This window comes from Orycteropus afer, unplaced genomic scaffold, assembly GCF_000298275.1.
Source record: "Orycteropus afer afer isolate SDZICR_OR568_19922 unplaced genomic scaffold, OryAfe1.0 scaffold00237, whole genome shotgun sequence".
Taxonomy (NCBI): Eukaryota; Metazoa; Chordata; class Mammalia; order Tubulidentata; family Orycteropodidae; genus Orycteropus; species Orycteropus afer.
In genome coordinates, this window is record NW_006921824.1 from 1,655,553 (window position 1) to 1,672,801 (window position 17,249).

The window sequence follows — 17,249 nt, forward strand, 5'->3', positions numbered from 1 at the left end:
TTTTTAACTTCTAAGGATTTAGTCTGGGAGGAAAACGATATAGTTTGGTAATAAGGGAAAAAATATGTATTTACATTCAAATTAATATTCTTTTTAAAGTACAAAAAAAATTTCTATTTTATACTGTGTAGTCTTATTTGATTACACCTTAACATAAAGAAAACAAAAATCCTCAAAACTGAACCAATAAGCAATATCATGATAAATGGAGAAGATATTGAAGTTGTCAGAGATTTCATTTTACTTGGATCCATAATCAATGCCCATGGAAACAGCAGTCAAAAAATCAGATGCCTTATTGCACTGGGCAAATCTGCTGCAATAGACCTCTTTAAAATGTGAAGGAGCAAAGATGTCATTTTGAAGAGTATGGTATGCCTAACCAAAGCTATGGTATTTTCACTTGCCTCATATGCATGTGAAAACTGGACAATGAATAAGGAGACCAAAGCAGAATTGATGCCTTTGCATTGTAGTTTGGTGAAGAATACTGAACATAGCGTGAGATTGCTAAAAGAACCAACAAATCTGTCCTGGAAGAAGTGCACTCAGAATGTTTCTTAGAAGCAAGAATGGCCAGACTTCATGTCATGTACTTTAGTTATGTTGTCAGAAGGGACCAGTCCCTGGAGAAGGGTATCATGCTTAGTCAAGTGGAGGGTCAGCAAAAAAGTGGAAGACTCTCAACAAGATGGATTAACACAGTGGCTACAATGATGGGCTCAGGGATAGCAAGTATTATGAGGATGGGGCAGGATTGGGCATTGTTTCCTTCTGTTGTACAAAGGGTCACTATGAGTTGAAGCCAGCTCCATGGCACCCAACAACAACTATAACAGCCTCATATCTTGGACATTAATAACCTGAAACCTGAATAAAACAAAGAATATGTTATCTTCAGGTAGAGCGTTTTGTTAATCCTTGCTGGTAACAATTTCTGGTTTCTTAAAGATCAGGATGCTTGGTAAAATCAGTAATCAATTTCCTGCATCTAGTTTAACCAAGAAAGGAGTTAATTTAATATGATCTATAAACATATATATATATATTATCACTGTCATAACTGTTATTCACATTAGTATTTCCTCTTCATTCCTTGTGTAACAACAAAGTCTAAAAGAAGAGTATGGATTGTTGAAAGTCTCTATTTCCAAAAACTCTAGAGTAGTTGTATCATCATTTTAATGTATGCACCCAGTTCTTAGTATGCAGGTACAGTAGACAGAGCAAACTCTGAGTCAGGAGTTTGTTTCATTTGTTTACTTGCTTGCTTGTTTTGTATTTCCTTCTCACTTCCACAGTTGGGTTGGGTTGAAACTTTTCTGTTTTCTTATTTAAGTCCATAAATGTATTTATTTACTCACTGAACAAATATTGATTGAGAAAGTGCTATGTATCATGCACTGTGCTAGGCATTGAAGACACAGATAGAGCAGTCAGTCAATCAGTCAATATCCTAACTTTCTACATCTTAAATGCTTAAATTCATTCAAATACTGGAAAAATAATAAGCACTAAGCTGATTTTACTGCTTTTTGTAATATATTAATAGAAAAGAAATCCAAATTTAATTTACTACTAATAGTAGATGTCTACTGCATATGAAAGATGAATACAGACAGTCCTGGAGTTACAAACGAGATTAGTTCCTAAGTATGTCTTTAAGTCAAATTTTTAAGTAAGTTGGGACATACTGTTCTTAGACTCACTTTAGTGCAAGAAAAGACTTTAAGCCTTTCCAGTGGTTTAAAGTTGCACATGCAGCAAGTGAAGGTGATTGTGCTGAAGAATTTGTTGCAGTAGGGGTTGTTTCAGTTCAAAGGGCAAATTTACATAACATTAAAGGGCAAATAGGAATTTGTCTGTTAGGATGTTTGTAACTAGGGACTACCTGTGTACAAAAGTTCAAACCAGCTTTTCACAAATAGCCACGACATGCTGGAACTAACTTTTAAGAGGGCTACATGCAAAGTTCTTTCTGGAAAATGTTAGTGTCAATCACTACATCTCCACAGACTTCTTGCCAAATTTTCAAACCCCAAGGCCTCTGGGTCCAAAGAACTTAGATTATTTCCAAGATAGGCAAGTGCTCTGATGCTGTTGGAATTCTTACTGGAGATGGGCCTGCAGGATCATCTGTTAATAGTCAGCCCTCATTGGCCTGAATGATTCTTGAGAACAGTCAGCTTCAAACATACATGGGGGGTGTGTGGCGGGGTGGGGGGTGTCAAATCCACAAAGATTTGAATGATTGAAAAGCCCAGTTGGAAGCATTGGAAGCAGCATGTTTAACCATTTCCTCTGAGTACTTCTGATTACAAGAATGGACAAAGTGCTGTCTGGAGTTTCCTAGGAGTCTTATCAATCAAAGATCACAAGCTAGCAAGCCAGCAGGCTGAACTTAGTCCTCAGATATATTTTTGGGGGGCTCAACTCTTTTTTATTTTTAACTGGTCATAAAATTTTAAAATAATTCAAATGTTGACTTTATTTGAAAAATCAGAAGATCTGGCTACATCAGATCCACGTTGTCATTTTCCAGCAACTGGTCAGAACTGAGTAGCAGCTGCCCCATTTTGAAGGGGGAGGAGTCCTCCAATGTACTACAGTCCTTACTACTCCTGTTTCCCCATACTTAGCCTACTTCACACTAATGAGTTTGAAACACTTTGCTTCAATTTTCTGGATCCAAGAATGCTTAGACTCTACACTTTTCTACTCTAGGTTTTATTAATCCCTGGGATAGGGATGCTCAAAGGCTTGGTGGATGCCAAGCTGATATACTTGGAAGACCACATCATTTCCTTTTATGTAATGTAGTACTGGTACAACACACCCCACACTGTCTCAGTACACTCATAAAAGAAGTGTGGTAAAGCCAGCAAGAAAGGGAGAATGAGACCAGATAGACTCAATTTCATTTTTTTGGTACTTGATAATCTACCTGTTACTAGCTTTTAATACTTTTAAATATTTAAAAATGACTGCCAAGAAAACTTTCAAAAATGTTCTTTATGGCAACAGTGGAACTTTTAAAGAAAGGATTTTTATGTGATGGTTATTAATTTTATGTATTATGGCTGGAAGAATTTATTCTTTCCAGTTTCTCCTCACTCATGACTTCTGCATCTGTTTTTTAGTAATAGTTCTTGGACTTTAATAGAATAATGATCCTTTTATATTATTTCCTCTTTCATCTCTGAATACATTTGTTCTTTTATAGGTGGTGGTGGCAGGTACCATAATAATTCAGAATATTGGAGGTGAGCAATCGAAAGTGCACTACTTATGCATAGATGAGATAGAAATTATTTCCTCCTTTGGTTTCTTATTGTAATACAAGTCTAAGCTGGGAACTTGAACCACTGTCAGCATAGATATCATCAGAAGCCCTTTGTATTGGCCTTATTACTCCTTTTTTTTTTTTTTTTTGACAGCCTTTGTGGGGATAACTTCTAAATTAAGTTTCAAGTAAACCCTGAATTTCAAATAGTGCTCCATCTTGTTCATCTTGCTTCATCAACACACTTTCCGTGGTTGTGATAGTGGAGGGGTACAGTTCAGAAAAGCTCTCTAGGTTATTCTAAAACATTTCCCTTCTATTTGTGTTCCATCTACCCCAGTAGCAAATACTGCTTTTAGAGGGAGTGGTGTGACATGGGCTATGAGCAGTCAGGCATGGACCAGCAGTGTTCCCTTATAACCGAGAAGTTAATAACGATCAAGTGGTTTAAAAAATAAGCAAATCTGAGATAAATAAGCATTCTCACCTATATCTTGTTTCTATTAAATACTGATCCTAATATTGAGAACCATGTAGAAATAAAAATTATTAATTATGGCATAATTAATTGTGGGCAGGTACTTAATAAATGTATTAAACATTTAATTATAAAATTTAGGAATTGTGTTTATATATGTTGTAAAGAAGTTACATAGTGCTGAACAAAGTTTTAATTTTCTTTTATCATTGACTGGAGGGCTAAGTAAATGTTATTAGGTTAAAAGAATATACAGAGAATGGTGACATGCCCCTTGGATCTTATACAAGATTGGTCAGAAGAAATTTTAAACATACATGTAATAGTTCAAAATCGTTTGAAGATGACAGTTTTAATAAAGTTTAACTCTCATTCTCAAGAGATCTGAGCTATTACACATTAAGTATCATTGAACCAAAGTTCCATCTTCTCTAGTGGGTTTGTTGGTCAAGGAAAAAATTAACATTCCTTTAAAGAATTGTGTTGGACATTGTTTTGGAATTCTTGAACTTTTGTGCTTTAATTGTTTGAATATTCATAGAAAAAAAATGTTATTGAATGATATGAATGCTTTCTCAGGTACCATACCAAATAATTTCCTTCTAACACACAAATTCACACCGTGCACTAGCAGTCAGGAAAACTACTCTCTTCCTTTATGAATCTATATAGTGTCCTTGTCTTTAAGATACGCTTTGGAATAATTTATTTTAGCAAATATGTATCACATAACTGTGCACTGATAATGTTTTGGAACATGAATTATATTTTAATTATTTTCAATCCCTCATTATCTTCTCCATATGAATAGTAAGAACTATCACATTTTGCTTAGATTAACTTGAATCATTATTTAGCGTTTTATGTAGAATTTTCAATTTAGGAATTTAGATTCAAATTTGTGACGTTAGCATAATGCCCCTGTAGCATTCTCTCCGTTTTTCATCTTGATCCCTTCTTTGTACTCTAATCTTGTATGGAACTGCTTTGGGGCATAATTCTAGTTTAGTACTTGCTGTTACTAGGTCGACGTTATCTCGTATATGTGTCTGTCCTCCACTATATTGTAAGCTCCTCCAGGGCAGGGATTATGTATGTCTCTGTGTACTCCCAGTATCTGGCACAGTACTTGGAACTCTTAAAAAACCTTTGTTGAGCTGAATAGAGCTGAGTAACATTTGAATGTGCCATTTCCCAGTATTTTTTAATATTCTAGATATATTTATCAAGAAGAAGAGAAAAGGGGAGTGGTAGATTGAGTATTAGCTTCGAATATTGAAAAGGGTAAACATGAAATACTGAAAAAGAATCTAGGCTAATTGAGTGTTGTCCCAGAAGGCAGAACTAGTTCTAATGGGTGTAACTTTACAGTGAAGCTGGTTTGGATTCCTCGTTAGACATACATTTGTTACCAAGTTGGATGACAATAGGGATGGCCTATGCTGCTTTACCCACACTCCTTATCCCTGGAAGCAATCAAACAGAGCCGGTTGGCCAGTTGTCAGAACGTCGTGTATAGAAGGGATTCCTGCATTTGATGATGGATAAAGCATCACACTCTTCCAACTCTAGGTTTGTTGGTTTGGTTGCTTTCTTGTTGTACACAGCTAAGACTCACTGCCGTCGAGTCAGTTCTGGCTCATAGTGACCACTCCTTGGGTTTCCAAGGTGGTATCACTACTGAAGTAGATTGCCCAGTCTTCCTTCTGAGGAGTGGCTGGTGGGTTTAAACCTCCAGCCTTCTGGTTAGCAGTCAAATGTCTTAGGGACTATACCACCAGAGCTCCCTTTCTTGTTTTAGCACTTAAAAAAAAAAAAGTAATTTTAAGATGGTCCCAACAATTTAAAATGCCCCTCAAATTCAGACAAGTTGGTATTGCTAATTTAGTTTTTAGAATAATGTCCTCATGATTTTTTTATCACATTAGTTAAAAATTTATTTACTGAGAGACCTCTGAATAGAAACTGAATATGTATTTTCAGATATTTTTTTTTCTTTTGTTTTGGCCAGGTGTGCATGAATTTTTCCTTCATTATAATAGAATTGGAAGCTTACTGTTATGAGTACAACAACCCCAAACACTGAGTTGAAAGTCAGGAACCTTGAATTCTATCTAGTACAGTCTCTGCCATTGGATAGTCATGGTCTTGGGGAAATCCCTGACTCTCTTGGCTTCACTTTCCTCTTTGTGAAATGGCTGAGAGTGGGGTGAGAAGCTGGGAGCTTAGGGTCACATCTTACTCAAAAATTTGAAGTCTAGCTTAGCAGTTTGGGAGGCATATTAATTTGTTATGGGTATTAAAGTATTCTTAGTACATGAAAGTTAACTAGAAGGGTTATATTTAATTCAAAAGATGATCTAGCTCTTTCTTTGGTTAATCTTTAACAAATCAGCAACCCTTACCCTAAAAGCCTTCATAAATGCTGTTCTTTGTAACTGGGAGAAGGAATACACCTCAATTCTTGGGATTACTTTTAAGACAGATTTTGAGCCTCTGAGGTCAAGTCTAGGAACTCCAGCCTTAAGAAATAGTTTCTTGATATAAATTGCATCTGTGGACCTCCTAAAGAGCTACTATTGGTAAACCACATATACTTGAAAAGGAACAGCATGCTTATTTGGGAGGATCTTTAATATTTTGTGCTCATGACTTTTTAAATATTACTTCTTCAAAATGAATTTTGACTTTTTATTAATTAGAAATACATTGGCTATTTACAAGATAGTATGAAGTACACTCACTCCTCACTTACTGACACAGATTGTTGTTACGCAGAAATTGTGTTATATAAAACATAGAAGATGACTACATCATTACGTAACTGCCAGATTACATCATTCCACAACTGTCAGGCCACTGAGAATCATGGCCCAGCCAAGCTGACATGAAACTTTAACCATCACAGCCAGGGTTACTCTCATCGCATGACTTGGTGCTCATTATTGCCGGACATATGTCATTAAAGCAAAAAATAATCAGATAGTAGATTAAATGCAAAATATTAGATGAGATAATCGATAAATGAGGAGCAGGCATATAGCATCAAATTGATTCTTTACACTTCTTAAGTGCCTATTTGCATAAAATATGGTCCAGATAGCATTTTTTGAAAGACAGAATGTTCATTATTAGTATAAGCGGTCTTTTTTTTTTTTTTTGTAACTTGGGTGAAATTTTATGAAACAGATTTGTTTTACATTCAACAATTCATACACATTTTGTTTTGTGATGCTGATTACAGTCCTCACTGTGTAAGAGCTTTCTTCCTACTTCCTCTCTGTGGTCACCTACCGCTGTGTCCTTCCTGCTTCTGCATCCTGCCTCCCTATCTTTCTCCTGTGCAAATGCTGCTCTTCTGATCTCCTGTGGTTGATTGTTCTAAGGAGTGTATCTCCCTGCTGTAGTTGTTCAGATCATAGGCCTGGCTGTTGTTTCGCTGAAAGTTAGCCACAGGAATGAGTCCAATTCTAGGCCCAAAGGGTGACTAGATGGTCTGGTTTTTGGCAGTGTTAGTTTAGAACTGAAAATTAATGTAATAAATTCCATTGAGGTCAAATATTCTGTTAGAAACTTTAAGTATAGTCATTTAGTCTTCACAACAACTCTTCAAGGTATATGATATTATCCTTATTTTACAAGAAGAGACCAGCGCTCAGAGGGATAAGTAACCTTTATCTCCTGATAAAGCCCAGGCACAAACCTTGCTCTAATTCTAAAGCCTTTGTTCTTTCTGCTAAGACATTGGACATTTTTGAAAAGTTATAAAAAGACTAAATGCTGAGGATCTGTAAAATTTCTGCGGGACATAACTATATGTTTTCATTTACATTTTCCTAACTTGACTCAGTTTCTGGTAGAGGAACTCAATAAATAATATTTGTTGAATGAGTGAGACAATTTAACAAGTTCTACTTAAAATCTAAGATTTTACCTCAAAGAAACTATTTTATATGCTATATAAATTATAAAAAGAAATTTGGAAACTCATAGAATTGTAGGTAGTCCTTGATTTCCCAATTTATGATGTATTCAAGTTATGACAAACCAACTTACCATCATCTATTTATATAAACAGGGACTACCTGTAATTCATATACACACACACACACACACACACACAGAGATACTCGTTGTTGTTAGGTGCTGCTGAGTCGGCTCTGACTCACAGTGACCCTATGCCTGAGCTTATCATTGCAAGCAGTGTGTCAATCCATCTCATTGAGGGCTTTCCCCTTTGTGGTTGACTGTCCACTTTACCAACCATGATATCCTTCTCCAGGGAATGATCCCTTCTGACAACATGACCAAAGTAGGTGAGACGAAATCTGGCTGTTCTTGCTTCCAAAGAGCATCTGGCTATACTTCTTCCAGAAAAAAATTGTGTGTTCTTCTGACAGTCCATAGTACTTTCATCATTCTTCACCAACATCACAACACAGAAGCATCAACTCTTCTTCAATCTTCCTTATTCATTGTCCAGCTTTCACATGCATATGAGGCGATTGGAAATACCACAGCTTGAGTTAGGCGCACCTTAGTCTTTAAAGAGACATCTCTGCTCTTCAGCACTTTAAAGATGTCTTTTGCAGCAGATTTGCCCAGTGCAATACGATGTCTGATTTCTTGACTGCTGCTTCCTTTTTCATGTATATCTTATGATTAGTTGTTGTTGTTAGGTGCCGTCATGTCGATTCTGACTTTAATAATCAGAACATGGGACATATAGAGTATGAATCTAGGAAAATAGTTGTAAAAAATGGCATGGAACACCTCAAGATTGATATCTTAGGCATTAGTGAACTGAAATAGACTGGCATTGAACATTTTGAATCAGACAATCATATCGTCTGCTATGCCAGGTATGACAAACTAAAGAGGAATGGTGTTGCATTCATCAGCAAAAAGAACATTTCAAGATCTTTCCTGAAGTACAATGCTGTAAGTAATAGGATAATATCCATTTGCTTACAAGGAAGACCAGTTAATGCTGCTATTATTCAAATTTATGCACCAACCACTAAAGCCAAAGATGAAGAAATTGAAGATATTTGTCAACTTATACAGTCTGAAATTGACAAAACATACAATCAAGATATATATTGATTATTACTAGTATTTGGAATGCAAAAGTAGGAAACAAAGAAGAATCATTGGTAGGTGGAAAATTTGGCCTTGGTGATAGAAATGATGCTGGAAATTACATGATAGAATTTTGCAAGACCAATGACTTATTCATTATAAATACCTTTTTCAACAACATAAATGAAAGCTATACATGTGTACCTTGCCAGGTGGAATATACAAGATTCAGATCAACTACATCTGAGGAAAGAGGCAATGGAAAAACTCAGTGTCATCAGTCAGTCAAGGCCAGGAGCTGATTGTAGAAAAAACCATCAATTGCTCATATGCAAGTTCAAGTTGAAGCTGAAGGAAATTAAAACAAGTCCACGAGAGCCAAAATAAGACCTTGATTATATCCTACCTGAAGAATAGATTTGACACATTGAACACCAGTGACTGAAGACCAGATGAATTGTGGGATGACATCAGGAGCATCATACCTAAAGAAAGCAAAAGGTGATTAAACAGACAGGAAAGGAAGAAAAGACCAAAAGACTGTGAATCTTGCTCTTGAACAGAGAGTAGCTAAAGCAAATGGAGGAAATGTTCAAATAGAAGAGCCGAACAGAAGATTTCAAAGGGCAGCTCGAGAAAAAAGTAAAGTATTATAATGAAACGTGCAGAGACTTGGAGTTAGAAAACCAAAAGAGAAGAACCCACTCAGCATTTCTCAAGCTGAAAGAACTGAAGAAAAAATCGAGCCTCGAGTTGCAATAGTGAAAAATTCTATGGGCAAAATACTGAATGATGCAGGAAACATCAAAAGAAGATGGAGGAAATACACAAAGTCACTGTACCAAAAAGAATTTGTCTATGTCCCACTATTTCAGGAGGTAGCATATAGTATTGAAGGCAGAAGTCTAAGCTGCACAGAAGGAATTGGCAAAAAACAAGCCTCCAGTAATTGATGGAATACCCAATGAGATGTTTCAACAAATAGATATAGGGCTGGAGGTGCTTACTCATTTATACCAAGAAATTGGGAAGGCAGCTACCTCGCCAACTGACTGAAAAGATCGATATTTGTGCCCATTCCAAAGAAAGGTGATCCAATAGAATGTGGAAATTACCAAACAATGTTCATATCACACACATATAAAACTTTGCTGAAGATAATTTTAAAATGATTGCAGCAGTATATTGACAGAGAACTGCCAGAAATTCAAACTAGATTCAGAAGGGGTTGTGGAACAAGGGTTATCATTACTGATGTCAGGCGGATCTTGGCTGAAAGCCAAGAATACCAGAAAGATGTTTACCAGTGTTTTATGGAGTATGCAAAACTATTTGACTGTGTGGATCATAACAAATTATGGATGACCTTGCAAAGAATAGGAATTCTAGAGCACTTAATCATACTCATGAGGCAGTGGGCCATCATGGACCAAGAGGCTGTCATTGAAAAAGAACAAAGGGGACACTACATGGTTTAAAATCAGGAAGGGTGTACATCAGGATTGTATCCTTTCACCATACTTATTCAGTCTGTGTGGTGAGCAAATTATCTGAGAAGCTGGACTATATGAAGAAGAAAGCAGCATCAGGATTGGAGGAAGACTTATTATGTCTGAGGTTGACACTACCTTCCTTTCTGAAAGTGAAGGTGACTTGAAGTACTTACTGATGAAGACCAAAGGCTACATTCTTCAATATGGAGTACACCTCAACACAAAGAAAACAAAAATCCTCACAACTGGACCAATAAGTAACATTATAATAAATGGAAAAAAGATTGAAGTTGTCAGTGATTTCATTTTACTTGGATCCACGATCAACACCCGTTGAAGCACCAGTCAGGAAGTCAGATGTAGTGCACTGGGCAAATCTCTTGCAAGGGAAGTCTTTAATGTGTTAAAGAACAAAGATATTACTTTGAAAATAAGGTGTGCCTAACCCAAGCCATGGTATTTTCAATGACTTCATATGCATGTGAAAGCTGGGCAATGAATAAGGAATACCAAAGAAGAGTTGATGCCCTTGAATTGTGGTGTTGGCCAAGAATACAGAAAATACTGTGGCCTGCCAGATCAACGAACAAATCTGTCCTGGGAGAAGTGCAGCCGGAATTCTCCTTGGAAACAAGAATGGCCATACTTCATCTCACCTATTTTGGCCATGATATCAGAAGGGATCATTCCCAGGAGAAAGATATCATCCTTAGTAAAGTAGAGGGTCAGCAAAAAAGGGGAAGACCTCAATGAGATGGACTGACACAGTGGCTGCAACACTGAGCTCAAGCACAGCAAGGATTGTGAGGCTGGTGCGGGACCAGGCAGTGCTTCATTCTGTTGTGCACAGGGGCGCTGAGAGTCAGGACTAAGTCAAGGGCATTGAACAATAGCACCAACGACAATATATCATTTCTATAGGAAAGAATTTACTTCCGAACTTCACAGAAAAGCTGTCCCCCACCCCACCCCCTTGCCAAGATCAATCAGGCAACATGTATTAGCCACAGGATACTGGTGTGGTCTAACAAGTTGTTTAGAAAAATCTCTCTGTGATTCACTAAATTTAGAGTTCTTAATGTAAGATTATGGAGACCTTTTCCTTTGGAAATGAACAGCCATGTAGTAAAATGTTACTTAAAAGCAATTCCTCCCAAAACTAATGAATCAGAGGCCAGAAATAGGTCAGAGTCAGAGATAGCCCCCAGCCACCCATTTTACCAGGGGTTGGAGTGACATTTACTGGGAGTCATCATTACTGGGACACAAAATCAAAAAGAGGCATCTGGAAGTTTTAATATTTATTGCCTGTTATAGGCAAGAGAATTCTGGCTTAGAGAATTTGAATACAGTGGGATACTAGTAAAGGGATTAAGGACTGTAGTAGAAAATAAGTGTTGGTTGTTTCCACAGAGAGTTCTCTATGTTGGGTTATGTGATTCTGTTCCTTAAAAACTAAGGTTCACATTCACTTAAACTCCTGTGACAGAGCACTCAGTAGGCTAGAGTATCAGTAGAAATCTCGAGGTAAACCACAAATCATCATTTTAGGCCAGACAAAATCTTATTAACTCTTAAAAGTACACAATAAAAGCAATGTCAGTTGATAGATTTCTGGTTTCATTTCTTGCTCAGCCCAAAATGGGTAAGGGTGAGTGGCTCCTAGATGTATGTGAAACTCTTACTTTGCTCTTCTAACATATGAAGCACCACTGTGGATACCATGTTCTTTCGTTGGTTCTTTAAAACATTCAGTTCTTTAAAGGAGATTACAGATTTAATTGCTGCTACATATGGTGATAATTGAAGAGGATGAGACTTCAGCTTGCTTACTTTGAACAAATCAGGAAAGATCCATTTCTAGAAAAGGACTTCATGTTTGGTAGAGTCAGCAAACATGAGAGAAGCTGTCAATGACGTGGAGTGACACAATTGCCACAACAGGGAACTCAGGCATTCCAATGATCATGAAGATGGCCCATGACCAGGCAGTGTTTCATCTGTTATCCATAAGGGTGCCATGGTCGCCATGGGCAGAGCTGACTCAGTAGCAACCAACAGCACATACTATGAATGGGGAAGCCTAAGCATTAATAAAGCCAAACTCACTGCCATCCAATCGAATCTGACTCATAGCGACCCCTGCTTGGGTTTCCGAGGTGATACCACTTCAGAAATAGTTTGCCCCATCTTAGTCTTAATGAAATCCCCTGGAATTACTGGAGTGATCCAGACTTTCAGTCTGGCATAAATCCCACAATCCTTATTCTAGGAGCCTTAATTATCACCACAGTTTAGGAATCTATGTTTTAAAGAGAAACTCAATAGCCCTGTTGTGTACTTATGTGGCATAATTTATAAATCTCATAACCAGAAATCTATAAATAAGATCATTTTCAGTTGAGTACTTTACAAATCTCAAATGCTCAGTACTTTTCAAATGCATGATTTAGATGTGGTTAGATGTTAGAAATCACTGAGGTTACTTTTTTCCTTTTTTTGGCAAGATAGTAAAGTGCTAAATTTCTCTAATACACTAGTTTGTGTCATCTTCCTGAGAAACTTGGATTAGGTGTGCTATTATAACGCCACCTGCTGGTCACTTTATCTGTAGGCAAACCAGCTTTTTTGAACCTTACACCACCATTGCTTTGGTATAGAATGGTTACAGGAAATTTGGAAGAAAGGACTTTTTCTTAAGTAGTTGTTTTGGCAAAATTTACTGGTAACAAAAAATAATGTATTAGTAATAATTTCTATTAAAGTTTAATTACAGAATTTTCAGAATTGTAAATATATATATAATCACTTAGGCTTTTTATTCAGTTTTAAGATTTTGATAAATGAGAAAACAAATATTTTCCTAGGGCTATGGGGGAACACTTGACTGCTAACCAGAAGGCTGGCGGTTCAAACCCACCAGCCACTCCTTGGACGGAAGGTTGGGCAATCTACTTCCGTAGTGATATTACCTCTGCAACCCAAGGAGGGGTCGCTATGAGTCAGGCCTGACTCGACGGCATACAACAACAACATGGGGGAACATTTCCCCCATATATTTTTATTTTAACTTGTAGATGTGTTAGGGAAATCACATTGTTTTCAGAGTTTAAAAAAAAAATGTTTTTTATAAAAAGGTAATTTCTGTAGTATTTAGAGTAGGGATAGAATTAGTGGCATTTGGGCATTTAGTTGGAATAGCAGGTTAATAAGACACATTGAATAGAATAAACTACTTGCTGCTATCCACGACTGAAAACATGTGTAAGTAAAATTGAAGCGCTCTTAGAACTGGAAGGTAAACTCGTATTTCCTCTCACAGTGCATCTGTTTGTTTAGGGCTGGCTGCTGACTAATCCTTTAAGAAGTCGCTGAACTTCCCCTAAGTGCTCAAAACCTAGTTCTGTTTTTAAAATAGCTGTAAGTAATCCTATCTTCATACATGTATTGTAACCATTTGACAAAAAGAATAATTATCTTTGCAAACTTATGATAACTTAGACCCAATTTCTAATTAAGACTTTTGTCCTTTTTTTTTTTTAAGGTTGTATGCTTGTTTAATGACAAATTGGGAAGCATTTTCAGAGTACTGGGGGAAAAATAGTTCATAAGAGTACATGATTTGTGGGATGAGAGGTTTTTTTAATTATTATTATTTAGATTTCAGCATAGTGTTAATATCTCAGAGATATACCAACAGGAAACATTCTCTTCAGAACAACAGTCATAGCTGTAAACAGTAGAATGAATCATGGTGGTCAACCCAGTACAGTTCTATCCTGAAAGTCCTCAGCTCCTCTGAGGAATCGTGGACTAATCACTTTACCAACCTGCCACAAAATGCAAATGAAACACAAATGAAAATACAGCCATTTGAAATGAAAATTATTAGTGCTTTTAAAGCCTCTAACATTCTGTGTTCTAGAAATTCTTTAGTCTCTTGTAACCCAGTAGTTTAACGCAGCATTCAGAAGCAGTTTGTTGTATAAAGGCTGATGAAAAAAAGAAATAGACATTCTGGGAGTGGTCCTTTGAATCAACTTTTCTCATTTTTCTTTCCCTTGGTAGATTGGTAGATTGGTAGATTTCTTCTTCTCTTTGCTCCTGTATTTTCCCATAATATAATAATTAATGGTGTAAGCTTTTCAAGCCGGAAACTAGCTGTGTAGTTTTGGGCAAGTTACTTCTTTCTGCTTCCATTTCTCTATCTCTAAAATAAATAATAATGATTTCGGTCACCCAGGTTTGTTGTAGAAATCAAATAAGGAAACACTTGTCAATCACTTAGAATACTGCGAAACATGCAGTAGCATCCCCAAACCAAAAGTGTTAGCTGCTCTTAGGGTTCTGTTTCCACACAGCTTTTTCCCTTTTCCTCTGTTTTTAACATCTCTCTCCTCAGCGCTCATGCTGCTAACTCATTCATGTTTTTCTCTTTATGATTAGAAGCAACCAATATTAATACCTTAACCCCCCCCCCAAAAAAAAAAAACCAAACTCACTGCCGTCGAGTTGTTTCTGACTCATAGCGACCCCTCCTTGGGTTTCTGAGGCTGTATCTCTATGGAAGTAGGTTACCCAGTCTTCCTTCTGAGGAGTGGCTGGTGAGTTTGAACTGCCAGCCTTCTGGTTAGCAGTCAAGTGCCTTAGGCACTGCACCACCAATATCTTCCTATATTAATACCTTACTACCTGCTATTGTCTATTCACATTTTACCTAATTTTAATGATTTTCTTTTATGACAGTTGCTTCTCCACATGGTTTCTAAAAGAATACTTTCAAATTTTGTGTTTTGACACAAATTGACAGATTTTTTCATACCCTTCCCATGACCATTTCTATTAAATGAGTTCTATTAGTTATGTTTAAAATGAAGGAGAAAAGAATACCAGTTTAGTGACTATGGTGAAACTAAATGGTTCATAATGGTTGAATCCTTATCCTTTATACAACAAACTGCTTCTGAATGCTGCGTTAAACTACTGGGTTACAAGAGACTAAAGAATTTCTAGAACACAGAATGTTAGCACTCTAGCACTCATATTGGCTGTAGGAGATGGAAGCCAGAACCACGTAACTATAACCATGGCTCTTACTGATGACGCTGTTACAGCTATTAATTCAGATTACAACATGCTATGTCTTGTATTAGGAGTCTATGCTGTGTTTCAGCGTCAGCAAAAATCATTTACAAATTCTTGCTTATGACCTCTCTCTAAAATTAGTCTTTAAACATTTCCTTATGCTGTTAATAGAAGACATGAGACAAAAGGTGTGATAGGTAGCTATTTGATCTGGTGGACATTTTGGTTAAAAACAATGGCAATATGACCCTTCCTACTGATATCTTTAAAACTTTTCCAGGTTATTTGATTGAGCCAATTTTTCCCTTTATGTGAATCTAATTAAGATGTTTCCTAGCAGTGTATATTTAGTGATCTCTTTTTTGTTTCCTTTCTGTTTATATAATATGCTAAGGCAACAGCCATTCCATAAAGTTCACTTTTAGGTAAGAAAAATAATTTAGTTTCTTCCTTTATCTGTTTAATGGTTTCTCCCTTAAAATGAGCTCTGTATTTTTGTAGCTCTTAAAATATAAATTAGCATTCTCTAAAAAGGGAGCAATAGTTTACATGTTTTATTGTATTTGTACCCTATATGCTGAGATAGTTTTTTTTTTTTTTTGAAAGAGAGACAGAAACATATGTTTTGTGAGAGCATATTTCTTGCAACATACTTGATTCCAAAGTTTGAAATCTAATGAAATAGGACTCCAATTTGAAAACTAAAGAGCTAAGGCTACAACAGAGAATAAAAGTGATCAAATGATTAGCCAGGGGCTAACAGAAATTCTGGGAAGAATGACAGATTGTATATTTGAACGAAATACGATCTCATATTCATTGAAGCTTTTTACAACTAAAGATCCAAAAGAAATAATAGAAAATTACTAAAAGAGATAAGTGTCTGAAACTTTAGAATACATGTGGTGTTGGATTAATCCAAGCAAGAGACTGGTGGCCAGATAATAAATTTCATTGTGTAGTAAGTCTGCATTCCCTGTATTCAAGGTATTTAGTCTGTTTTTTTTTTCTTCCCCTGCAAGATATATTTAAGTAGCTCGAGACCCATTTCAGAATGTTTAGTTCATGATTCTCATCATCACACCATATGTGTGTAGTTTTTTGGAATAGATAGTGTTGCAAACAAAGACTTCAAATCCTTGAGTGGAGGAGGTTAAGCTAAACATTCCTTCTATTCTGTGCAAAATGGATAACATTTTCCTTATGAGAATATGAACAATAGGGAACACCTTTTCACATATAATCAATGTAATGTCCCATAACTAAAATAAAGTAGAACTGTCTCAGTAGTTTTCATCAATAGTTGTACTCTTACTGGAGAGCAAAAAACAATAGTCATAACCTAAAAAAAATTTTTTTCACTACAGAGATATGATTATCTATTTAACTGCTCTGTGTAGACATTGATTTGCTATTTGTGAAATTGTGTTTTTAAATACATATAATTAAGTATCTTGAAGCACCTTAAACTTTGGAAATGTATTTAACTGAATGCCTAAGATCAGAAACCAGTAACTTGTTTTTCTTTAGTTTAAGCTATAACTTTTCCTAAAACACAAGCATCCATTTTAAGAATCCTGTTTGGGAGGCATAAGGAACTCTGGTGGTACTGTGCTTACCATTAGGCTAGCATTGTGGCTAGCATTGGGCTGCTAACCAGAAGGTTGGTAGTTTGTACCCACCAGCCACTCCATGGGAGAAAAATGAGGCAGTCTGTTTCTGTAAAGATTACAGCCTTGGAAACCCTTTGGGGCAGTTCTACTCTGTCCTGTAGGGTTGCTAAGAGTTGGAACAGACTCGATGGCAGTGGGTTTGGTATCGAATTGAA

General features: G+C 36.5%; 1 protein-coding gene across 1 annotated transcript in view; it reads left to right on the top strand.

Moving 5' to 3' along the window:
* Positions 1-17,249, top strand: part of SLC38A6 (solute carrier family 38 member 6) — a 91,344-nt gene that overhangs the window by 47,733 nt on the left and 26,362 nt on the right. Inside the window, exon 5 of the mRNA XM_007949084.2 lies at positions 3,224-3,263. Coding sequence (XP_007947275.1) covers positions 3,224-3,263 — 40 coding nt within the window. The remainder of the gene's footprint in view (positions 1-3,223; positions 3,264-17,249) is intronic.